This window comes from Pongo pygmaeus, chromosome 5 (genome assembly GCF_028885625.2).
Source record: "Pongo pygmaeus isolate AG05252 chromosome 5, NHGRI_mPonPyg2-v2.0_pri, whole genome shotgun sequence".
Classification (NCBI taxonomy): domain Eukaryota; kingdom Metazoa; phylum Chordata; class Mammalia; order Primates; family Hominidae; genus Pongo; species Pongo pygmaeus.
The window spans coordinates 154,955,793-154,982,724 of NC_072378.2; the positions used below are offsets into that span (position 1 = coordinate 154,955,793).

The window sequence follows — 26,932 nt, forward strand, 5'->3', positions numbered from 1 at the left end:
TATAATCCCAGCTACATGGGAGGCTGAGGCAGGAGAATCGCTTGAACCTGGAAGGTGGAGGTTGCAGTGAGCTGAGATTGCGCCACTGCACTCCAGCCTGGGTGACAGATTGAGACTCCATCTCAAAAACAAACAAAAACAAACAAACAAAAAACAGCCTGACTGAATTTAGTCACAGTAATAATACATGAGTGGTTGCTAGTTCCTTTAACCACACCAGAGGCATTTTAAAGGGAAGATGTTTCCTAACTCCAGTGATTTTCATGGGCTGAATTCCAGACAGTTCAGCAAACTCAACGATTCCAGTGATATGAGAAAGGGCATTTTGGAGTAGGGGATTTCAGCTCTGCCTAGGAAGATACCTCAGAAAATTCCCCTCGTGCAATTTCACTTTGCATATGCTTCTCCTGTTCTTCCATTTCTAATCCATAAAATCCCAAAATGCTTGGGAGAGTTTATTTTGATTTTTTTTTTAACAATATTGCCCTGCTGGCAATAGCCACGACAGTCACTTGCTAATCTGAAAATGCCTTGCACTTTCTTTTTCACTAGCTTCGTGTATGACGCAAAACAGAAACATTTCAATTACAGGTGACTAAGAGTAAGAAAAATATACAACTATATTTAAAATACTTAAATTAAAAAGATAGTACTTTTCCATTCTAACAAAATATCATACATTCAGTTTAAACAAGAGTTAATATCCAGACACACGTTTTCAAAATACCTGATGCTAGTTGAAAATTAGTGACCATGAGGCTTTCCACGATATTTCTAATTAGCAAACTGAGTACTATTTTGAAGAACTGTACACACCGTGCTGGAAGACAGACACTGAACAGGTCAAAATGCAAACTGATGTATCTTTCATTAACCTAAATCTTGTTGCTTCACTTTTCTAAATGATACTTTGGCTGTCAGCAAATCTTATAGCTTCTTTTCCCTTAAAGACAATAATATATAACAACAACCACCCACACAAATAAACATAAACTTCTTTGTGTGAAATAAGCCCTATCAAAATGTGTTCATGTGTTTCTGTACCAACTGATTTATACTGAGACTGTCATGAAAAGGTATCAAACAAGTGTAACAGGCCTACACTTAAACCTCTGCCTCAAAGGAGAAATCAGATACTTGCCATGTTATTGCAAAGTCAAAGCTGCTACACTTAAAATATGGTATATAGTTTAGAAAAATCAAATCAAAAATGTTTTCTCACTGGCTTTTTCAGATAAAGAAGTTGGACCACAAACCAACACATCTGTGTGAAAATAGCCACCAACTTTAGCTCCCCCAGCCCCTCAAAAAGGAATAATGCCACCAGTCCCTCACAGTGACCATAACGTCTCTGGCCAGGACTGTGATTTCTAGTGCGTGTCTTTACATTCTGTCTCTGGAAAAGCAAGACAAACAGGCTCTACCCATTTCCCTCCTTTTGTCTCCACAAGCCAGCACCTAAGATCCTCTGAATTTGTTCCCATCCAATCCTGCAAACTTCCAAGAAGGGCAGTAGATAACTTTTCAAAAAAAAAAAAAAAAAAAAAATTGCGTAAGGTCCCTACATAATACTGAGGCTGAAACGAGAAGAGGCTGTCCACTGCAAAAGCAAGGCACTTGGGGCAGGAGCCAGGCAGGTGGCCTGAGCAGGGTCCCTCTCAGTGAGTCAACAGTTTGAGGCGCGTAAACCAGCTGACCAGGAGGGACGGTTCTGTGGATGAGGACTTCGCAGCTGAGGAGCCAGATTTCTTTTTGGTCCCTTCTTCCTGGAATGGAATCGTGGCGCTGCTGTGGAGATCTGAGTTGATGTAGCACCTGCTTCCTCGGATGTAGTCCGCACCCCGGACCAGATGCCGCTCGGTCGTGGGTCTGGAGAACCGGTATGGGGGAGAGGAGCTCTCTTCGATGATCGGAGGAATCCGCTCGTTACTGAAATACCGGCAAAGGGCATCCTCCCCTGTTTCCAGACAAAGTCCATTAAGTCACAATCCCAGCCGGGCGTGGTGGCTCACACCTGTAATCTCTGCACTTTGGGAGGTCGAGGTGGGTGGATCACGAGGTCAAGAGATCTGGACCATCCTGGCCAATGTGGTGAAACCCTGTCTCTACTGAAAATACAAAAATTAGCTGGCGTGGTGGCGGGCGCCTGCAGTCCCAGCTACTCAGAGAATCATTTGAACCTGAGAGGCGGAGGTTACAGTGAGCCAAGATCGCGCCACCGCCCTCCAGCCTGGCGACAGAGCGAGACTCTGTCCCCTCCAAAAAAAAAAAAAAAAATCACAATCCCCTCTGCACAGTGCTCTTTGGAGGGCCCTCGGCCTGCCCAGACTTCTGCCACCACCCTGAATGTGGGCACCATACCTTTACTGCTCTCCTCCCTGGATTGGCCACAAGGTCCCACCTGTGGCTGGGCCCACCAATGGGTGCTCTGGAAGCAGAAATGGGAAAGGTCCCTCATATTTTAGGCTGCTTTGGGGCCTGAGAGGTAACACATGGGTCTCCTTTAGTGGGTGGGGATCAGAGACTGTAGTGCCCTGCGATGGCTCAACAAGAACTGTTTATGCATTGCTTAATGCAGGGCATTAAAGTCAGGCATTCAGGGACATTCCTGAACAAGGAGAAGAGTGATCCTGCCCTAACTGCCAGCAGACCCCCTGGGATGGGGGTGGAATGTTGAGAAACTGAATAGAAACTTAAAATACAGGACACTTTGGTAACATGTAGCATCCTTGTGAAGCAGAAATTCTACACCCCAAAATGTGCAAAGATCTATGGACATGGATGCTTACTGAAACATTTATTTTTATGCTTATTTTTATTTTTTGAGACAGGGTCTCACTGTCATTCAGGCTGGAGTGCAGTGGTGCCATCTCAGCTAGTTGCAGCCTCCATCTCCCAGGCTCAAGCGATCCTCCCACCTCAGCCTCCCAAGTAGCTGGGACTATAGGTGCGCACAACCACACCCAGCCAGTCTCGAAATCCTGAGATCAAGCAATCCACCTGCCTCAGCATCCCAAAGTGTTGGGATTATAGGCATGAGCCACCACACCTAATCTACTGAAACATTTAGAATTTGAAAAAAAAAAAAAACAACCTAAATTTCCAAGAGTGGCATGTTGAATAAACAGGCACTAGAGCCATAAGATGGCATACTAATACGGCTACATTCTTTTCAAATATGGTGTAGATAATATTCACTTTTACATAGTATTACTGAATATTTACTTCTCCCTTTTTTTTGAGATGGAGTCTCGCTCTGTTGCCCAGGCTGGAGTACAATGGTGCAGTCTGGGCTCACTGAAACCTCTGCCTCCCAGGTTCAAGCGATTCTCCTGTCTCAGCCTCCCAAATAGCTGAGATTACAGGCGCCCACCACCACACCTGGCCAATTTTTGTATTTTTAGTAGAGATGGGGTTTCACCACGTTGGCCAGGCTGGTCTTGAACTGCTGACCTCGTGATCCGCCTGCCTTGGCCTCCCAAAGTGCTGGGATTACAGGTGTGAGCCACCGCGCCTGGCCAACTTCTCCCATTTTGCACATTTTTCTAAGTATATAAATATAAATACAGGAACAACTGGAAATCACACAAAACATTCACAGTGATTATTTCTTAGGTCGGAAAAACAGATTCCAGCTGAGTTTTATTTTCCCATGCCTTCCACGTTTTTCAATGTACTTGCTTTGCTTTTGTAATGAAAGTGGAACAGTCACATCGAAAAAGTGCCCATTGTCAAAAAGCCACATGTTGTATAAGTCTATTTATATGAAATGTCCGGAACAGGCAAATCCACAAAGTAGATGAGTGCCTGTCAGGGGCTGAGGAAGGACGGACTTGGGAGTGACTGCTAAAAGGCACAAGCTTTCTTTTTGGAGTGACAAAAATGTTCTGGAATAGTAGCAACTGGTGTACAACTCTGTGAATATACTAAAACCCACCTGATTGTATATTTTAAAAAGCTGAATTTCATGCAATGAGTTATATCTCAATAAAACTGTTATTTTTTTTAAGTGGCTGTGTGTAGATGGATAACTTTATTCCAAAACAATCATGCAAGAAAAATACGGAAGGAGGAGTGGAGGGAACAAGTATTTTTCCATTTCCCAATTTCACATCCCATAACCCTGACACTTCATCTCTCCGTGTATAAAATAAATAAAAGGCTCAACCCAGGCTCAGAAGAACGGCAAGGAAGATGTTAACGTGTCTAAATCTAAACAAAGGACAGCCCTGCCACCTGCTGACTGCTCCATGGATACTCACGCATTAACTAAGGGGATCCTGAATGGTAGGTACCTAGGCATCTTTCCCTTTTTCACTTTAGCATAATACAGGTGATATGGGTACTTAGGTGACAAACTTTACCAAGTCCCTAGAAAGGGTCAGGGGTCAATCAATCCCTTTGGAAGGTTAGGCCTCCAGAATTTTTTCTTCTTCCTTTTACTATCTAAAGCCTATTGTACTTTAACTTTTCAACTGCCCTTTGTTTCAACAACTGCAAAAACAATGTTCTAATGTTCTGCCAATGATGACAATCAAATGCAATCTGGCAATAAAATGAGAATGTTTTAAAACATTTCACTCAAGACCAGTATAATAACCAGTGACTTTGATTACAGGGTGAATTAAACACAAATTTCTTTTCAAATAGTAATTGCCTTCTAACATAAGAAGGACTTGGAAGAAAAAAAATCCATGTTTGTTCATCAGAAATCAAACAGACTCCAAAAATAAAAGTAACAAAATTTAGAATAAGATTGTTTAATGAAAGCTGGGCATGGTGGCACATGTCTGTAACACCAGCTATTCAGGAAGCTGAAGTGGGAGGATCACTTGAACCCAGGAGTTCAAGGCCAGCCTGGGCAACATAGTAAGACCCCATCTCAATTTTTAAAAATAAATTTTGAAAAAGATTGTTTAATGAATAATTTATTTATATTTATTTAAAAATTAGACTATTGGCTGGGTATGGTGGCACATCCCTGTAATTCCAGCACTTTGGGAGGCTGAGGCAGGAAGACCACTTACAGCTAGGAGTTTGAGACCAGCCTGGACAACATATTGAGACCCCGTCTCTACCAAAAAAAAAAAAAAATTAGCCAGCTGTGGTGGCGTGCACCTGTAGTCCCTGCTACTCATGAGGCTGAGGCGGGAGGATCACTTGAGTCCAGGAGCTCAAGGCTGTAGTGAGGTATGATCATGCCACTGCACTCCAGCCTGTGTAACAGAGCAAGGCCCTGTCTCTAAAAAATAAATGAATACATAAAAATTAGATCATTGAAGTCTACAGCCTTTTTACAGCACTCAATGCTAATTAGGATATTTACAATCACTAACTAGGATTATGTAATTTTGCCATTCTAGAAATAAGTAGGATCTTAAAGATCTTCAGCAGTCCTAATTTTATAGATGAGAAAACAGGACTCAGAAAGGCCAAGTACTCAGTCTACTTACTATAACACATTTAGAAATAGAGGTGAAACCAGGGCCTGGGTCTGTTCACTCCCCATTTGCTGTTCCTTGGTTTGCTTGGATTAAACGTACCTTTCCTGCCATGACCTCGAGGTCTGGCAAAAGGGTCCACAATCCCCATCCAGTTCCCATCAGCAGGCATGGACAAAGGCCGCGGCTTGCCTTCAGAGGGACGAGAAAGAAGGTGACAAGTTTGATGAGTTCTGGAACTTTAGTGAATCCTTCCCTTTATTTATAACTTAGACCTCACAATATCGCACCCACTTCGACAGCAGCTATAACAAATTTTAAATTAAAAGTATTTTAAAGCACTGTATTTCCATAGCAGGCAACCAAGATAGAGGCACATTAAATTTGAGCCTATGAGTCTACAGAGCAAAGAAACTCCAAAGCTAAAACCCAGGCACTGAAAGTTAAAACTGTAACATGATCTCACCCAGTTGGGCTTTGATGCCAGGCAGAGTAATGACTCAACAAGGATCCGCTTGAGAGAGATGAATAAAGGTCTCATACTTAGAATTTCATTGAGGTTTATGTTTGCCTCAGATTACTCTTAAAGTCTGCCAAATTCATCCAACAGTTCCAACTAAGGCAGGGGGCGGGGAGGAGAAGTCAAGGCTGACAGCAGAACAAAACAAACACTCGAAACTTACCATAAGATGGTGTTTTCTCTCTCATTTTTGTGGGCAGAATGTTGGTTTCCACCGAGTACCCAGGCAACTGATCCGAGTCGGCAATGGTAAATCTTCGTCTCCGGCTTTCCTGGTCCAAGAAGGAATTCGGGGACTCTGAACCCTTAGGACCAGGCAATGGTTGTTTGCACTTACTGGACCCTCCATAAACAAAACTGCCGTTCTCATCCCTGGAAGATAATATGGACAATAATTAAGTTGTTTACAAAGATGTTCTCATACTGAAGAATTCCAGCAGTGCTGCTACCTCCGGCACACAGAAGATAATTTAAATTCTCCTTTTCCACTGGAGGAAAAGCGTTCCTTTTGTCAACCCCAGTTGCCGCTCAAATACATACAGATCCTATTAAATAAGCAAAATACCATGATGTGATGAAATAAGAATAAATGCAGGCCAGACACAGCGGCTCCCGCCTGTAATCCCAGCACTTTGAGAGGCCAAGGCAGGTGGATCACCTGAGGTCAGGAGTTCAAGACCAGCCTGACAAACAAGGTGAAACCCCATCTCTACTAAAAATACAAAAATTAGCCAGGTGTGGTGGCAGGAGCTACTTGGGAGGCCGAGACAGGAGAATTGCTTGAACCCAGGAGGCGGAGGTTACAGTGAGCTGAGATCATGCCACTGCACTCTAGCCTGGGCAATGGAGTGAGACTCCATCTCAAAAAAAAAAAAAGAAGAGTAAATGCAGGGTTTCTTTTTTTTATATCCAAACAAATATACCTTTGAAAAGACAGCTCTAGTTTTCCTGTGCTTCTGTGTGTAGCTGAATATCCTATTTACTACAGCAATCACACGTTAAGGTATGCTCTAGTGAACCATGTTGCTCATGCCAAGAGTCGGATCTTTGCCAAAATCCAGCAAAAAAGACTTGATGTATAATGAAGTTGTTAGATTTGAAAACCATGTCAAAAGATACAAAGGAACCTTTATAGTAACCAATGGAGGGTGATTCTTTTCTGAACCAAATACTACAAAAACCAGCAAAAGTTGGATCACCGATTCCATTCTAATTAAAGTGTAGGATTAATTTGAGTCCAAGTTACCAGCTGCTTAGTTTTTTTGCACTTGGTAAATTCCATTAGGCAAATCAGGACAAAAACTGCTAGACAATATACAGAATCAACTGAGTCCCAAAGCAATCTACTAATCAGCCATGTCTGTGTGTGGTATTCCCAAGTGGGATGGCACCTACCTACCCCTCCCACCCACAAATGTATCTCCTTCCATACCTTTAAACCGGGCATATAACTCCCCATTCACAAAGCTTTCATGACTCATGACTTGCTTCTCGGTAATCCATTTGCATTTTTCATTCCTCAGAAAATCCTTCATGAGTGGTGTGTGTGCACTCTCAAAAGCATCTTCCCAAGCAGTTTAATCCAGTTCTCCTTCTAGCCCCAGGTTCCTTTATCTCTCACTATGTACACAGCACCCCTTTTCTTGCCACTACGCCAGGAACCCAGACAAGAATATTCTGGATCAAGGGAGGGCGCCTTCCTCCAGTTTCTGATAGAACAATCCACACATTAGTAGTGGAATGTCATGCTCTCTATATGCAGAGGCAAAGACTACCTGTAACTTTAAACACACTTAAGATCCCACGAGCCAGAATGCCCCGATCACCTGAGGTACATTCTCTACACGCTATAATAAGTTCTGAGTAAGCCAAGACTCAAGGAAATGGAAAACAATGTTGAATCGCTGCACCCAATACAGAATAAATACAATGAAGCAAATACCTCAGCTTCAAATGAAAACCAACAAACAAAAAATTCTGATATAAAGTAAAATGTCACTGTAATAAAATCCAGCCTGAACTTTATGAAATATTGTAGCCTAATCATATATTTCTCAATATATGCTTGAATTGTTGAATAAGACCCTGGCAGTTCTGTAGGGTCAAGGACCAAGTCTGTTTTGTGTCAGATGGTAACCCAGACCCAATACTCGGGAAAGATATGTGAATAAATGAGCCAGATTGTCTAGTTTTATCAACATATATAAATATGTGAGTTGATAAAAATAAGCCTAGATCACACCTAAATCATCCTGTACACTCTATATACCACCCTCATCATACCACACAGTATTTAAATTAGCCATGAAGAAAGCAACTATCTTTTTAAGAATTTATGGTACACACCACACACACACACACACACACACACACACACACACAAATATGAAATGTTCATACCTACACTCACATGGGTTTGGGTTTTTTTGTTTTTTGTTTTTTTGTTTTTGAGACTAGGTCTCACTCTGTTGTCCAGGCTGGAGTGCAGCGGTATAATCACGGTGTATTGTACTGCAGCCTCGACCTCCTGGGCTCCAGTGAGCCTACCACCTCAGCCTCCTGAGTAGCTAGGACCACACCTGAGTAGCTAGGGTGCACACAACCACACCCAGCTAATTTTTTAAATTTTTTGTAGAGATGGGGCCTCACTATATTCCCCAGGCTGGTCTTGAACTTCTGGGCTCAAGCAATCCTCCGAACTGGCCTTCCAAAGTGCTGGAAATATTGGCGTGAGACACCATACCTGGCCACATAGGTTTTTTTTCAAGTTCTATGAAGAACACATCTTTCTCAGCAAAATCAAGCTGCAACTCTCATTAATCTCACAGAAATACTTATTATCTACCCCCTCAAGATGAGTTTACCACGGAGTTAATGAAACTTAACCTGCAGGGCCCCCAACAGACCCTTCCAAGGCCCCAGGAGAGCACGTTTTCATTCATTTTTCAAAAGTAAGGTATTGCTATTTCCTTTTCTTTGTTTCTTTTTTGAGACAGGGTCTCGCTCTGTCACCCAGGCTGGATTGCAATGGCACAAACTCTGCTCACTGCAACCTCCACTTCCTAGACTCAAGCGATTTTCCTGCCTCAACCTCCTTAGTAGCTGGGACTACAGGTATCTGCCACCACACTCGGCTAATTTTTGTATTTTTTTGTAGAGATGAGGTTTTACCATGTTGCCCAGGCTGGTCTTGAACTCCTGAGCTCAAGTGATCTGCCCGCCTCAGCCACCCAAAGTGCTGGAATTACAGGTGTGAGCCACCACATCCGGCCAATACTGCCACATTCTTTTCTCAGAAGGGCCCTCCCCACTAAACTGTATAGCTTCAAGTCCCACAGAACCTAGATCTGTCCCTACACTCCTATAAAATAAGGCTGATCGTACTTTTAACGGCAGTTCAAGATTCAGCCCTGTCACACTGTGGTTCAGCAACTTCCTCTCTCAAGATCCTCTTTTCACACCACCATTTACAAATGACACCAACAGGAGACAAGCATACCATGACAATGGACAGCAACATACCGGGGAGAGTAGGGAACAGCTGGCGGAGGAGGAATATAAAGATCCAGGATGGCTGACTTCTCCTTCTTCAGTGAGGTATCCATAGTGCTTTCAGGGGACTGGGTTGTCGTGGGTGGAGGTGAGGTCTGAAACAGGAGTAACACAGCAATGCAAAGAGTGCAGATCAATTCACGGATGATTCTTGGTGTTCATTTCCCCTCCCCCAAACCAACACCAACCCCGTGTCTGAACAGGGGCTGAGGTCATTCATGTGTTTACAGATATTCGCAATATTTAACTTACATTCTTCTTTGAAACCTTAGAATGAGCTGAGGGATTTGAAAGACGATGTATAGTGGCAAGAAGCAGAGGCTTAGGAGCCAGGTGCCAGGGTTATGACTCTAGCTCTGAGCAAATCACTTAAACATCTGTGGCTTCCCTTTCCTCCTCTGTAAAGGAGTGATACAGATAATATCGCTTGCATAGAGCTGCAGTGAGAATTAGATGAGTTAGTTCATGAAAATTACTAGCAAGGCTGGGCACAGTGGTTCATGCCTGTTATCCCAGCACTTTGGGAGGCCAAGGTGGACAATGGATTGCTTGAGCTCGGGACTTCGAGACCAGCCTGGGCAACATGGCAAAAGCCAGTCCCTACAAAAAAATATAAAAATTAGCCAGGCGTGGTGGCACACGCCTGTAGTTCCAGCTACTTGGGATGATGAGATGGGAGGATTGCTTGAGCCCAGGAGGCAGAAGTTGCAGTGAACGAAGAGTGTACCACTGCACTCCAGCCTGGGTAATAGAGCGAGACTCTGTCTCAAAAAAAAAAAAAAAAAAAAAAAACAAGAAAGAAAAGAAAAGAAAAAGCAATCAGTAGCAGTGCTACTATTGACTAGGAGTATTGCTTGGAACTCTGGATGTGATCCTGGCTAAACTTACTAGCTGCTTTTTTTTTTTTTTTTTTTTTAAGATGGAGTCTCACTGTGTCTCCCAGGCTGGAGCACAGTGGCGCCATCTCGGCTCACTGCAACCTGTGCCTCCTGGGTTCAAGTGATTCTCCTACCTCAGCCTCCCAAGTAGCTGGGATTACAGGTGCTTGCCACCACACCCAGCTAATTTTTGTATTTTTAGTAGAGATGGCGTTTTGCCATGTTGGCCAGGCTGGTCTCAAACTCCTGACCACAGGTGATCCGCCCACCTCAGCCTCCCAAAGTGCTGGGATTACAGGTGTGAGCCACCACGCTCACGCTCAGCCCTTATTAGCTGTTTATTGTTGAGCAAGTCACACAATGTCTCTGTGCCCCATCTATAAAATGAGAATAAATAGGGACAAGAATAGTACCAACATAGGGTGGCTGTGAGAATTAAGTAAGATAACACATGTGAACAACTTAGGACACTGCTTTCCCATAGAAAATACACAACCTTATACCGTTTATTTTAGTAGTATTTATACATATATGCATTCATATATACGAGTTAATCTTAATTTCAAATCCACATGGCTGAATTTGAACTATGATACTGGTCTCAAAGGACATGGTTTTTAATATCTCATGTGAGAAATTCAATCTTACCTTTCTACAATCTAACAATGACAACAATGATTTTTCTGGTTGGTAAAGAATGGCAAGGAAATCTTGGCGTCAAAGCAGGGAAATATTTGGTGAAGGCCAGTGAGACTGTGCCAAGCCCTGGACAGACATAAAAAGGTACCCTTAGGCCCAGCATGTGGGCACACACCTGTAATAATCCCAGCACTTTGGAAGGCTGAGGCAGGTAGATCACTTGAGCTCGAGAGTTCAAGATCAGCCTAGAGAAAATAATGAAGCCCCGTCTCTACCAAAAAAAAAACAAAAAACAAAAACAAAAAGCTACCCTTCAACCCTATCCAGCCTGGTTGTAATGGAAGAGATCTCTGAAGTGAAACTGTGACCTGATTCTAAGGATTGAAAGGACTGACTAGCCAGTGTGACGGAGCTAGACACGGCCGTCAGGAGATTCACAGAGGACAGCTCATTTTCAGGAGAGATACCAAGTCACAGGGGCAGGGACTGAGCTTTCAGTCTTCCAGAGTAGAACCCCCATATGTTAAACCGTGGCCATTAATACATAATCTATCAATTCTACTCAATTTGTAATTGATTGACATCTCAACATGTCAATTTTGGACCGTATCTGAAAACATGAGGCCAGGATACAGATTCTCCAAATCTTAGAAGCAAAAGTAAACTAGAACATTTCCACAAAATTGATGCTCCCTGAAAACACACACATTGATAATTACTTCTGTATCAGTAACTCTCATTTACCAGGAGTGTGGCATCAAAACAGAGTGGTGAATGCCTTTTCTATGACAGGACAACAGTAATGATGTTGAACAACTTAGAGCTCTCTTCTGGGAAGGGTGGGTGCCCAGGCACAAAGAATAATGAAGAATGGAACACAGAGAAACCCCCAGGGCTGGGGGCTGAGTCTACAGAGTACTTGTCTACCAGAGTTTATATTCTGAAAATATCCTGGGCACATCACAAGAACACTTGGTAGCTAAGCTATAAAATGGTGTCTGCATTTTGATGGTAATTATGTCCCTGCATCACAAGCAAAATTAGGAGTCTCTGTCTCTCACCAGCACCTCTTCCCCAAACTGCAGTTAGTGGGACTTGGCAGGAAAGTAGGCAAAACCAGAGAACATCGCAGTGCCCCTTCTTAAGTGAATTTCCAGAAGTCAAGGGACCAACGCTAGCCTGAACTTAAAAATTATTTTCACTCATGTTCTGAACATAACCATGTGAGTTTTCCTCTATTGCCTCAAACTCAATTATGCTCAAAATACCTAACATCTCTTCCTTCCAAATGGCCTCTTTTCTGACTTTCCGATTTTTGTCACCACGCAGGTTCCCTGTCACATTGGACACTTGCTTCTCCCTAGCCTTGCTGGCCTTTCTCACCCTTACCCCAAAACATTTTCGAATAGTCAACGCTATTAAAGAGAAGAGCATGGCTTGGAAAGATTGCATACCTTGACTAAGGGTCCCACAACAGCTAGTAAGTGGGGGAGCTGGGATCTGAACTCAAGTGGTTCAACTCAGAGGCCACAATCATAACCACTAGGCTGTGCTGCTTCCTGAGCCCTTCTGATGTGCTTCCCAGTGGCCTCCAGCATTCTTAGTCTTTCTTTCACTGAATCACCCGTCACCAGCCTTGCTCAGGACCACATCGCCCTGTATCTACCCTTATACAGCAGCCTCCCTTCTGGTGGTTCTTATGTTTAGATGTTATTATGGGCTGAACTGTGTCCCCTAAAATTCCTATGTTCAAATTCTCACCCCTAGTACCCAGAATGTGACTGTATTTGGAGACAGGGTCTTTAAAGAGGCGGTTAAGTTAAAATGGAGGTCATTAAGGTGGGCTCAATCTGACATGACTGGTGTCCCATAAGATTAAGACACAGACACATACGGAGGGAAGACCACACGAGGACAGAGGAAAAAGACTACCATTTGCACACCAAGGAGAGGGTCCTCAGAATGAAGCCAACTCCACTGACACCATGACTTTGAACTTCTACCACCCCGTACGGCAGCCCCAGCAGAGTAATAGAAGTATTAATGTGAAAGCAGCTGTCAACCTGTCACCTGTGGGAGAAAGCCCATACTCCCCAGCCTGGCACTCCATAGCTGCCACTATAGTCTCATGCAACCAGTCCAACTTTATCTCCCACCCTCAGCTCCACAGAGTCTGAGCTACTCATTTCTTCTGGTAGAAGCTCTGGAGCCCACCTAGAGTCTCACTACCGCCACTACCACCCCCGGCTGCTGGGAAAGTCAGCTGCTAAAGCGCATAGCTGCCCCTTCTCGGAAGAACGGCCCTCAGCTGACAGAGCTGCCTCACCCGAGCAGGGCCATCAGAACCCAGAGCTGTGTGGCTCCACCAGGATGCTTCATCCTGCATAGTAGGTCAAGGCTACGCTGCACCTGAGAGGCATCCTTGCTGCTTCCCCGTCATCATTCTGCCTTTCTCTCTCCCTTACCAGTTTTACTTGGAGCACATACCCGCAAAATTGCTCTCACAAGGATGTGCACCTAAGACGCTGCTCTAGGAAACCTTATCTAAGACACCGCCCTTCCCTGATGGTGGTCTATCTATGTTTTGCGGGCGAGTGTGTTTGAAGAATAGCATTAATCTCCTCTATGATACACGCTCCCATCCGCCAATGCAAATCTCACCTACCCTCCCAGGCTCCCACCTCACAGTCCACACCTCTCTCTCCTTCAGAATCCAACATTTATCTTATGCAAAAATTAGCGGGCAGATCAAGCATTTGACAGGCACTCCATCAATCACCTACGAGGAATTAGCACCTCTGTAATGTTAAGTATCATATTCTGAGAAATCTAAAAAAATCTAAGCAAGTTTAAATTTTACACTAACCAATGCAAACAGAAACAGCTGGAGTATAATCAATAGGCTCAGTTATGGACAATGATTTTTTGGCTCTGACTGCAAAGGCACAGGCAACAAAAGCAAAAACAGACAAGTGGGATTACATCAAATTAAAAAGCTTCTGCATAGCAAAGGAAATAATCCACAAGGCAAAGAGTCAACCTAGAAAGTATCTGCAAACCATACATCAGATAAGGGGTTAATATCCAAAGTATATAAGGAACTCAAAGAACTCAACAGCAAAAAATAACACAAAGAACCTGATTTAAAAATGGGTAAAGGACCTGAATTGACATTACTCTCTTGCTTTTTTTTTTTTTGTGGAGACAGGGTCTCATTCTGTCACTCAGGGTGGATGCGGTGGTACAATCAAGACTCACGGCAGCCTCCCAGTCTCAAGCAATCCCCCCACCTCAGCCTCTCAAGTAGCTGGGACTAGAGGTATGTGCCACCACACCCAGCTAGTTGGTGTTAAAAAATAAAAATTGTTGTAGAGACAGGATCTTGCTTTGTTGCCCTGGCTGGTCTTGAACTCCTGGGCTCAAACGATCCTCCTGCCTTGGACTCTCAAAGCGCTACGATTACAGGCATGAGCCCCTGCAGCCAGCCCCGAATAGACATTTCTCAAAAGGAGATATACAAATGGCCAACAGAGATATGAAAAAATGTTCAGTGTCACTGATCATCAGGGAAATGCAAATCAAAGCCACAGTGAGATGACAGCTGGTACGTGTTGGAATGGCTACTATCGAAACACAAAAGGTAAGTGGTGATAAGGATGTGGAGATGTAGAAATCCTAGCACACAGCTGGTGGGAATGTAAATTAGCGGAGCCATTATGGAAAACACTATGGAGGTTTCCTGAAAAATTAAAAAGCAGCCTCACTACTGGATACACGTCTAAAGGAAATGAAATCAGTATATGCTGAGGAGATATCTGCACCCTCCTGTTCACTGCAGCATTTTTCAAAACAGCCCAGCCACCAATAGATGAATGGAGAAGGAAAATGTGGTGTATATACACAAGGGAATGCTACTCACCCTTAAAAAAGAAGGAAATCCTGGCTGGGCGTGGTGGCTCACACCTGTAATCCTAGCACTTTGGGAGGCTAAGGCGGGTGGAACACCTGAGGTCAGGAGTTTGAGACCAGCCTGGCCAACACGGTGAAACTCTGTCTCTACTAAAAATACAAAAATTAGCCGGGTGTAGTGGCAGGCACTTGTAATTTCAGCTACTCAGAGGAGACTGAAACAGGAGAATCGCTTGAACCCGGGAGGTGGAGGTTACAGTGAGCCGAGATCACGGCACTGCACTCCAGCCTGGGCAACAAGAGTGAAACTCCGTCTCAAAACAAAACAAAACAAAAAAGAAGAAGAAAAGAAGGAAATCCTATCATGTGTGACAAGAGGGATGAACCTGGAGGACACTGTGTTAAGTGAAATAAGCCAGGCACATATAGACAAATACCACATGATCTCACTTTTATGTGGAATCTAAAAAAAAGAAAAAAAAATCGAACTCTTAGAAGCAGAAGCAGAGAGTAGAATGGTGGCTGCCAGAGGTTAGAAGGAGGGAGAATGGGGAATCCTGGTCAAAGGGTACAAAATTTCAGTTAGCCAGGAAGAATAAGCTCAAGAGATCTATCGTATAGCATGGTAACTATAGTTAATAAAAATGCATTGCATGCTAGAAAACTGCTAAGTTGCTATAACACTTGTAGATTTTCAGTGTTCTTGCCACAAATAAATGTGTGAGGTAATAAACGTATTAATGAGCTTGATTTAGCCATTCCAAAATGTAAACATATTTTGAAACATTGTGTTGTACAATACAAATATATACAATTTGTATCTGTCAATTAAAAAGTGAATTTTAAAATATGTTCTGTTATTATTGATAAACTGATTGTAATTATGTTTCCCTCTTGCCCTACCTTTGTTACTGTGAGTTTTTGTTTGTTGGTTGGTTTTTGTTTTTGTTTAGAGACAGGATCTCACTCTGTCACCCAGGCTGAAGTGCAGTGGCGCGATCTCGGCTCCCTGAAACCTCTGCCTCCTGGGTTCAAGCAACTCTTCTGCCTCAGCCTCCCGAGTAGCTGGGATTACAGGCGCAGGCCACCACGCTCAACTACTTTTTGTATTTTTAGTAGGGTTTTTGCCATGTTGGCCAGGCTGGTCTCGAACTGCTAACCTCAAGTGATCCGCCCACCTCAGCTTTCCAAGATGCTGGGATTACAGGCGTGAGCCACCACACTCGGCCTCTGAGTTATTTATTTTTAACCTCTCCTCTGTGACACCTATAATGTTCCAGTACCTTGTCTCACAAAGTTTCAAAATTGATGGTTTAAGACTACTGTTCTTCCATGGGAAGACATACAATAACATCAAAAATAGTTACAAATAAACCATAATCTCAATCTTATAAAAGGGCATTATAAGGTTATTGCTTTTCATTCTTGGTTTATGAAATAAACACTAAGGACCAATGGCATTACAAGGAGTGTGACCAGTGAGTGTGATCCACCCAGGTGTCAGCAATAAGAGGGTATATCGTTTGAAAAGAATTTAAATAAAACTCACTTAGTTTGTCTTCTATTACCAGCACAGATTGGCAATACTACATAATGTCTAAATAATGGTGTGATACTGTCCCCATGGGGTGGGCTGCACTCACCACCCCCAACCCTGCCTTGGTAAAGCACTGCTGAAGACTAAACCCCATGTGGTCCCTCCAGGATTAGTGTTCAAACTATATACAGTTATGTAGGTATGTGTTTGAAATGAGAGAGGAGAAGGACTAGAAGGAACTTTCTGCAATGATGGAAATATCCATAACCAACTGTCCGATATGGGAGTCACTAGCCATATGTGAATATTCTACAGCTGAAATGTAGCCAGCGATCCTGCAGAGATTAACTTTTAACGTCATTTCATTCTTTTTTTTTTTTTTTTTTTTTGGAGAACGGAGTCTCACTCTGTCACCCAGGCTGGAGTGCAATGGTGCGATCTTGGCTCACTGCAAGCTCCGCTTCCCGGGTTCACTGCAAGCTCCGCTTCGCGGGTTCACGCCATTCTCCCGCCTCAGCCTCCCCAGCAGCTGGGACTACAGGCGCACGCCACCACGCCTGGCTAATTTTTTGTACTTTTAGTAGAGACAGGGTTTCACCGTGTTAGCCAGGATGGTCTCGATCTCCTGACCTCGTGATCTGCCTGCCTCGGCTTCCCAAAGTGCTGGCATTACAGGCGTGAGCCACCACGCCTAGCCTCATTCTTTAAATAGTCATATATGGTTACTGGCTACTATACTGTTCCATGTAGATCTAGAATTTATATTTTCACATAGGCAGGATTATAGGATAATTACATACAAACTCCTGAAACCAATCAATCACCTTCAAATTTTAATCTCTTTTTGTTTGGAGACTAATGAGATACTCGACATTGTTGGATGGAGGTTTACAGTTAATCCCAGATACCTGTACAAGAGGTGGCTTCCACCGTAGGTTTTTCAGGGGAGCAGGAGTAAAGTTGAAAGACCCGGTGGGGCGCTTCTTAAGCAGTAACACAACTCCTGTGGGATTCTCTCTCAATTTCTTCACCAGATTTTTCAGCTGCCATCCCACCTTCAAAGAAAGCAAATGGGGAGGGAGGACTTGCTCATGAATAACGAAAAAACCGAACCTATGAATTTATCTCAAGGCAGTCAGGGTTGTGAGCAGATACACAGAAACAAAATAGGCAGGCATAAGTATGCTCATGTTAGCACAACCTAAAATAATGAAAAATAGGATATAAGTGGCAAATTTTAAAAATTTAAACAAAATGGTTTTAGACTTAATTAAAAGTTCTAAGGAGGAAAACTGAGTCCCAATAAACAAACTCACCACGGTTTGCTGATTAACTTGAATGACTTCGTCACCAGCATGAATCTTCTGAGATCTGTCTGCAGGAGACTGTACAGAAACAAAATAACCTGCCTTAATTCTTTTAAACCTTCTATTTCTTTCTGCTTTTATTTCTTCTTTCTTCTGTAGACAATTAGCAACTGAAATAACATTTTCTCAGGAAAAATAAAACAATGCACTTTATTCCCCTGAGACTACACAGTCTATAGGACCTTACACATGAATCCTGTGTTAATCCATTTTGTTAGTGTCTGTTATAACTGATAATTTGTCTGTTAGAACAGCCAGGTTCATCTAATCTATTGGGAAGAGACTAGACATACTGTCTTTTGTTTTGTTTTGCTTTTAAGATGGAGTCTCACTCTGTCACCCATGCTGGAGGGCAATGGTGGATCTCAGCTCACTGCAACCTCCACTTCCTGGGTTCAAGCGGATCTCCCCCCTCAGCCTCCCGAGTAGCTGGGATTACAGGTGGCTGCCACCACGCCCAGCTAATTTTTTTAGTAGAGATGAGGTTTTTACCATGTTGGCCAGGCTGGTCTCGAACTCCCCAATCTCAGGTGATCTGTCCACCTCGGCCTCCCAAAGTGCTGGGATTACAGGCACGAACCACTGCGCCCACCCTGGACATATTGTCAAAATGATTGGCTGATAAAAGCTATTCGTCCATCTAAAAAATTCTTACACATATCCTTATCAAAATTAATCTCATAAAAGCTGACCAACTGTTCAACATGGAAAATCATCTTTGTAACTCTGTCATCTCATTTCCTTATTAAAACTAAATGTTGTACTCATTCCATCTTCTTTTACGTATTATTGCAATGCTGTTAAAATAGAAAGTTGGTGGCAACAGAAATTGCTTTAAAAAGAATGAATTTAGTTTTCTCTTCATTTTCAGATTACATTCAAAAACGAGTCTTCAGTGTCAAAACAAAATCCAGACTTTTTTCCTTCAAATAATGCCTGGTTATTAATTTACCATCACTGCAACAAAAATATATATAAAGGAATAGGCCGGGCGCAGTGCCTCATGCCTGTAATCCCAGCACTTTGGCAGGCCAAGGTGGGCGGATCATGAGGTCAGGAGATCGAGACCATCCTGGCTAACATGGTGAAACCCCGTCTCTACTAAAAATACAAAAAATTATCCAGGCATGGTGGCGGGCGCCTGTAGTCCCAGCTACTCAGGAGGCTGAGGCAGGAGAATGGTGTGAACCCGGGAGGCAGAGCTTGCAGTGAGCCAAGATCGCGCCACTGCACTCCAGCCTGGGCAACAGAGCAAGACTCCGTCTCAAAAAAAAAAAAAGGAAAAAAGAAAAAATATATATAAAGGGATATAATCCATTTGTCAAATATTTTGTGGTGTTCTTGTTCATATAAGCCACCTAGAACTCATGTTGAAGGTATCTCATATATGACTAAGAGAAGAAGAAAAGATAAACCTTGGATTTCAAATTCTAATCAAACATTATCTAGAATAGAGGATTTAATTTTCTAACTTACATTACTGACTGAATCTTCAAACAATTTCCAAATATCCAAAAAATAGCACCTTTGAACATGGGGAGAGGGACAGCAATGAGACCCAAGACACACTGGCTGAAGTTTCTCTAAATTGTTGTGACAGGCTCAATGGGAAATTAACAAGCAGCCCTAAACTGTAGAAATACTCCCTTTGATTTTATCTAGGTCTCATACAAGGCCCTGGTAACTTGACAGTTATTTGTGAAAACATTTAACCTGCTACCATACCCGGCAGTGCTCACCTGAGAGACCAGCCCATGTTCATCTCAAGTTTCTTTTTTTTGAGACAGTCTCACTCATGCTCAGTCGCCCAGGCTGGAGTACAGTGGTGTGATCTCAGCCCACTGTAACCTCTGCCTCCCAGGCTCAAGCCATTCTCCTGCCTCAACCTCCCGGGTAGTTGGGATTACAGGCACCCACCACCACGCCCGGCTAATTTTTGTATTTTTAGTAGAGACGTGGTTTCACCATGTTGGCCAGGCTGATCTTGAACTCTTGACCTCAGGTGAGCCACCCACCTTGGCCTCCCAAAGTGCTGAGATTACAAGTGTGAGCCACCGCACCCGGCCCATCTCAAGTTTCTTACATCACTTAAAAAATGAATTTATCTATGTTCCTTTTTGTCCCTGTGTGCCAGATGCTTAACCCACAGTTAAAGGCCTACTTTAGTAATTCTGATCCTAATCGGTCCAGTCCAGTTAATCTTCCTGGGCAAGGGATTCATTTAAGATAAGCTTCACTTTACAGAAGATAGCTCCAAGGCCAAGAAGTCCCTGTCTCTAGATGTGTAATCTTAAAAAACACACTCTGATGTCCTGAATTGACTTCCCTTCCTAAGGATCCTTTTGCATTCATTTCTCAAATGTCCAATCAAGTGATTAAGAGCTGTGTTTTCAGGAAGGGGAACATCACACACCGGGGACTGTTGTGGGGTGGGGGGAGGGGGAGGGATAGCATTAAGAGATATACCTAATGCTAAATGACAAGTTAATGGGTGCAGCACACCAACATGGCACATGTATACATATGTAACAAACCTGCACGTTGTGCACACGTACCGTAAAACTTAAAGTATAATAATAACAAAATTTAAGAAAAAAATTAAAAAAAAAAAAAAAAAAAAGAGTTGTGTTTGGCAGAACACCGGTAAAGAGAGAGCTTGGTACCAAAATTCTGCCCAGGGCAGTAGCTCTTGCCTATCTTCACCATGAGGAGGACTACTGAAAAATGATGCTTGTGTTGGTTTGCTGCAGAAGGGTCATGACCTAGAGAAAAATGCACCCATTCTTCAGAGGCTAATCTAACTCCCACTGGATCTCAGGGGCGGAGGACAGAAGTATGGATGAGGTTGTGTCAAGACTCTTGTCAAGGTCTAAAATAACATCAAAAAAAGAAATAAGATAGAGAAACATCAGACACTGTTGGTCTGACTTTGAAATGATCCCAGCCTCTCAGGTAACCTTCAAAGAAATGGACTGAAGGCTTTGCTTGCTTCAGCCTCAAGCAAGCATTGCTTCAGCCTCAAGTCCAAGATTGAAGAATATGGACATAATTCACTTGTGAAAATGATGGGTGATTTTCATCCACTGCTACCCACCATACTAGGCTTCCATTTAAACATTCTGACAGTGAAGTCATAGCAACCTTAAGTGATAGCCAAAAACTGACCTGGAGCTGGCACTTTCTACTGCCATTCAAGTATATTAATACCCAACATTAAGAATAAAATATCCAGATTGAGCCTGGGAGAAGTGGGCTCTCACCTAACTTCCCATGCTTGTCTAGAAGACTTAGACTTACTTAGCCTAGTGTCTAGCACATTCCAGGTCCTCAATAAATGCAAATTGAATGACTAAAGGAATGAGTGACATTTTCAAGTGGATTACCAGATGGAAGAAGACAAGTTTTCTTTTTTGATCTCTAACAAGATGGTAGCCACCACTCCCTGAGATGACTTCCATACAGTCCTACATGGGAATACCAGGACAGACCCTGAGTCTGTCAGCCAGTGTTACAATTCTCGTAGGAATTCAGGGAATATATCATTAATGGCATATGACATTTCATTTAATTCAAAAGCAGCTTTGTTTAGTCTGTCATTGAACTCTTTTATTTATGTATTTATTTATTTATTTTTATTTTTATTATTATTTTTTTTTGAGATGGAGTCTTGCTCTGTCACCCAGGCTGGACTGTGCAGTGGTTCAATCTCGGCTCACTGCAGCCTCCCAGGTTCAAGCAATTCTCCTGCCTCAGCCTCCCGAGTAGCTGGGATTACAGATGCGCGCCACTACGCCCAGCTAATATTTTGTATTTTTAGTAGAGACGGGGTTTCACCGTGTTAGCCAGGATGGTCTCGATCTCCTGACCTCGTGATCCGCCCACCTCAGCCTCCCAAAGTGCTGGGATTACAGGCATGAGCCACCACGCCCGGCCCGAATTCTTTTCTTTAAAAAGGGGGCTGGTGCAAGAGGAAGGAAGTACTATGCCTTCCGGTAGTAATTCTGTAGTGCTCCAGATCCAAGATGGAAATTGCTTCAAGAAGACCCAATAAAGTTGGAAAACACACTGGTCTGGTTAAGACAGACAATGTAATCATCAAATTGCTAGACTGCAAAACTTCAACTCTAAAAACTGAAATGACATTCACCATGTTTCTCATCTATACAAACAGATATGACTGTGTTCTTATCACGGCTGAGCTGCAACGTACTGAGTCTCGATCAAGGATGAAGGAAGAATCGTGTGTTGCATCTTGTGTCTTTCCTTCCGCACCATCCCCAGCCTAAAAGCAGAGCTTCCTGTGCTGTTATTGTCTAGGAGGTGACATGGTATAAAAACTCCTAGTGACTCTCAGGGCTTCCTCGCTGCAGCTCAACAGAGAATCCTGAAAGACACTACCATTTCCTACCCATTCATCTGCTAGAACCATGCAATGTATTTATAATTCATTGACTGCCTTAAGCAGTATCATTTTCTCACTACAAACATCAAGTGCTTATCACAGACACTCAAAGATCATGCCGTTTTCCTTTATCAAAAGATCTAGCAGCTGAAGTTGAAAATTAGACACATATTTCTACCAAACAGATTAGAAAAGCAGCTACTAAAATTTCCCCTAATTTTAGGAATTATCTCCTCCTGTCTTAGCTGATTAAATAGGTTAATTCCCCCAAATACATGCTTCTTTCACACAGACCCAGGGAAGCTATTCAAACATTTTTAGTTTCATATCAATGTCTTTCAAAAGCAAGCCATATTGTAGGCTGCAAGAAGAAAGCATTCAACTAGCTCTACTTCTCACAAATTCAAAATGTTTGAGGGGCTGAAGACAACCCTACACACAGCAGAATTTCCAGAAGGAAGTACACAGTGTACAGAAGTACCTCACAGTAGAAACAGACCTGCTTTTCCTATTCAAGGGGTGGGGAGAGAGGACTAAATTTCAATATCATGCCAAATATTATGAAACACAACTATAAAAATATGTTGTAAAAAATCCTGAAATAGCTGCTTTGGAGACATAAAAATTCCATTAAATCAAAAAAATTATATTTTATACACATGGCCACCAATCCCAGTTCTTATAAGAGTGACTCTCAAAAACAAAAAGATCATTGCTTTTGTATTTATGGCTTTACACTTCCAGGGTGCAAAAGGAATAATTAACACAAAAGTAGGGGTAAAAACTGAGCAAAGTATATGAACAAGAGCAATAAAGGACAATTTAAATAATAAATTGACAACAGCTGGTGACAAACAGTACTCTATCAACAGAAATAAACAAAGCAGGTACCCATGCTCTCACAATAATCAAACAGCATGCACACGTTTAAATTCAAAGTATAGAGACTGTGGCTCAAATTTGTTTAAACACACAACAGCTTTACACTTAATGAATATACACTTACATTTTCTGTGGTTCCAGTAATCACGTGTAACCCATCATAGGTTGATTTGATGTACATGCCCTGGAGTGAATCACAAATAGATTAACTCATTACTCCAACGTTTAGAGACATAGCCCCAAGTGAGACTTAAACTTATAAAACATTAACAACAGTCCCTTCAGAACAATAATCATTTTTCAGCCTCCTGAAACATCGAGAAACAAGATCCAAAGGGTGGTGAAGGGGAGCTAAGCAAACTGAAATACTGGTGAAAGAAATAAAACATGTGATCTCTTTGATAATATAATCTGTGTACCAGGCACACAGAATTATGCCACAACTCCGAGGATGTGGGAGTTTTCTTAGACCTACAGAATGGGTGAATGAGTGAGGCACTTCGAACAACAACTGTTCTATTATGTTGATGATGAGACAGGGTCTCGCTATGTTGCCTAGACTGGAGTGTAGTGATGCAAACACAGCTCACTGTAACCTTGAACTCTTGGGCTCAAGTGCTCCTCTCACCTCAGCCTCCCCAAGTAGCCAGGACTACAGGTGTGTGCTACCACACCCAGTTAATTATTTTATATTTTTAATAGAGAAAGGATCTCACTATGTTACCCGGGCTGGTTTCAAACTCCTGGGCTCAAGTGATCCTCCCACCTCGGCCTTCCAAAGTGCTGGGATTATAGGTGTAAGCCACCACACCCAGCCAAAGAACAGTTCTTTCTTGACCATTTCTTTGTCTAGGGACACAATATATTCATTTAAATTTGGTAACAGAAATAACCTCAGAGGGACTATTAAAGCTACTAATAATCCAGACAAAGATATATGAACAAAGATTGTTAAATAACAAAGCATAGGCAGCAAATGAGTAACAGACATCCCTCCTTTTAAGGGAAATGTAAAGATGAATGAATATTCTCTCTCCTAAGAGGCCTGAGAGGCAAACTCAGATGCCAGTGCCTCACTGAGTGATACACCGAATGTATAATTGAGGAATTATTTCTGCAGTTAGATTTACCAGGTACATTTTTTTTAATTAAACTGTTACAAGATGGGGAAAGAGAGCAAAAAGTAGACCGGGCAAAAAGTAGTTGCTCACGCTGGTATCTATGCTGTAATAATGTGTACCCTCCTCAGAAATTATGTTGCACCCAGCCTGCTCATCAACCTACGCTAATCTATGATGACAGTCCCATCAAACACCAGCGCCTTCAGGTTCTCCTGATTCCTCTCCTATCCTGTTACTTTCACTCGCAGATTATATCAGCTTCTCCTCTACACATGGTACTCCCCCTCCCAGGGCACTGCTTGTATAACTTTACCATCTGAAATGACAACTCCATTTCTGCCTACTCAGAGCATTTATCTGCTTAAATATTTGACTATAAACCTACCTCCACAGGAAGTCCTCCCTGTTTAAATTTAATCTGATATAATCCATCATTTGTTTGAAGCCAAGCAGTACCAATATGCAAATTTCTGCTAAGAATGTGGGCCTGTTAACAACTGGTTGATTTTTGTTTTTTCTATCTAAGAGCAGAGACTGCCTTAATAGCTCCCGACAGCTACCTATACATTAGATACTTCTCCCCCTCCACCTTCTCCTCCTCCTCCTCCTCCTCAACATCATCAATACCAGCAACAGTAGCTGCAGCCACATTAATGCACATGAACTATGTGCTTGGTGCCTGGCACTTGGCATTCATAATCTAATACAATACTTTCAACAACCCTATGAGGAAACTGACATGTAAAGAGGTTAAGTCCCTCAAGAGCCGTGATTTAAACCCAGCTCTCGCTGACTCAAAGCCTCTAAGCTAATTAATGGGCTTCACAGCTTCTTCACGAAAATTTCAGCAAATTAATCTCATAAGATGCATGCTAGGTACTAGGAGATCACTTGTATGTAGTCCCACAGCCTGTTATGATATAGCTCATATATTACTTATGAAATATTTCTAAACCCTTCTTAAGAATCACCGCCTTCAGCCAGTCTCTTCTCACAGTCATCCCAAATGCTAATACTTTCAGAGCAGATGTTGTTTTTGTACCCAGAGACCATCTTTCCTTTGTGTAAATGTTTTATATTTCCTTGCATTGCTAAGTCCCAAAAATAAAGTGTTATCTTCAAAATATGAGTATACAGTTTTTAAATTGTATTTATTTTTATACTTTGAAGATAGAAAACACATCAACAGGATTCAAGATAGCACATTCCTAACTACATAATGGAAGGCGGTCTAAATTAATTCTACTTTTCAGAATTATAGTGAAAGCAATAAGGAATTTTTTTAAAAATTCAGTAAATGATGATGTACGTTATCTGAAAATAAAACAAGTGTTATTAGAACTTACCAGGCCTTCCCCAGGTTTAATGTTTGGTAAGTGAACTTCCTCCAGACATGCACACTGGCTCATCACAGGATCTGTGGTAGATCGGATTGTTTTGTCACAGATGCCATTTAAAACCTTGACCTAGAATTGGAGAAGCAAATAGGAAAGTTCAATCATTAACCAATTTTATCTCAAGCTGATTTTTAGAGAAATGCATTTCACCTATAATCGTTAGTTCTGGTTGGCAATCATTTTGATAATTCTGCTCAATGAATGCATGGCATTTAGACTCCATGTTTACCATCTGTGGGAATAGTGCCACTATTTCAGCTTTGTTTAGAAAAGGCAGCTTTTATATTAGCTCCTTTATGACCACTGAAGAGCACAGGCCAGGCAGAAATCCCCTTTCAGCAATGAAGTCGAATCATCTCTCCCCAGCCACCTACCTGACTTTTCAATGATTGCTCACAGTCTCTGAACACCAAATATTGACAAGATAAAAAAAAAAAATTGTTTTGAGCCTAAACCATTTTTTTAATGGACTTTACTTTTTTAAGCTGTTTCAGGTTTATATAAAAAAAATTGAGCAAAAAGTCCATTGAGTTCCCTTAAGTCCCCTCCACCACCACCCTCCATTCCCAGCTTCCTCTATTATTAACATCTTGTACTAGTGTGGTGCATTTGTTACAAATGATGAACTAGGCCGGGCACAGTGGCTCATGCCTGTAATCCCAGCACTTTGGGAGGCTGAGGTGGGTGGATCACCTGAAGTCAGGAGTTCAAGACCAGCCTGGCCAATATGGCAAAATCCCATCTCTACTAAAAATACAAAAATTAGATGGGTATGATGGCGGATGCCTGTAACCCCAGCTACTCAGGAGGCTGAGGCTGCAGAATTGCTTGAACCTCGGAGGCAGAGGTTGCAGTGAGCCGAGTTGCACCACTGCACTCTAGCCTGGGTAACAGAGCGAGACTCTGTCAAAAAAAAAAAAAAAAACCCCACCAAAAACAAATTATGAACTAATATTGAGACATTATCAACTAACATCTATAATTTATATTAGGGTTCACTTTTTGTGGTGTACATTCTATGAGTTCTGACAAATGCCTAATGTCACGTATCCATCATTACAGTATCATATAGGATAGTTTCAATGTCCTAAATATCCCCTGTATGCAACCTAATTATCCAGCACCCCATCCCTCACCATGAACCCCTGGCAAACATAGATCTTTTTACTGTCCCTGTGGTTTTGATTTTCTAGAAAATCAAATAGTCAGAATTATGCAGCATGTAGCCTTTTCAGACTGCCTTATTTCAATTAACAACATGCTTGTAAGTTTCCTCCATCTTTTCAT

The 26,932-nt window shown here is 42.3% G+C and overlaps 1 protein-coding gene across 4 annotated transcripts in view; it reads right to left on the bottom strand.

Annotated features, from left to right (window-relative positions):
• Positions 1–596: 596 nt before the first annotated feature.
• CNKSR3 (CNKSR family member 3) overlaps positions 597–26,932 on the bottom strand; it is a 105,215-nt gene continuing 78,879 nt past the window's right edge. For 2 of the 4 annotated variants that reach the window (XM_054490548.2, XM_054490550.2), the window contains exons 6-13: positions 25,595–25,714; positions 23,252–23,311; positions 17,793–17,861; positions 17,385–17,531; positions 9,484–9,608; positions 6,125–6,333; positions 5,544–5,633; positions 597–1,957 (exon numbers count right to left, since the gene is read on the bottom strand). In XM_054490548.2, coding sequence (XP_054346523.1) covers positions 1,659–1,957; positions 5,544–5,633; positions 6,125–6,333; positions 9,484–9,608; positions 17,385–17,531; positions 17,793–17,861; positions 23,252–23,311; positions 25,595–25,714 — 1,119 coding nt within the window. In that variant the 3' untranslated portion in view covers positions 597–1,658. Of the gene's footprint in view, positions 1,958–1,977; positions 2,429–5,543; positions 5,634–6,124; positions 6,334–9,483; positions 9,609–17,384; positions 17,532–17,792; positions 17,862–23,251; positions 23,312–25,594; positions 25,715–26,932 lie in introns of those variants that run through there. The other 2 variants (XM_054490551.2, XM_054490549.2) reach the window with 2 other exon arrangements.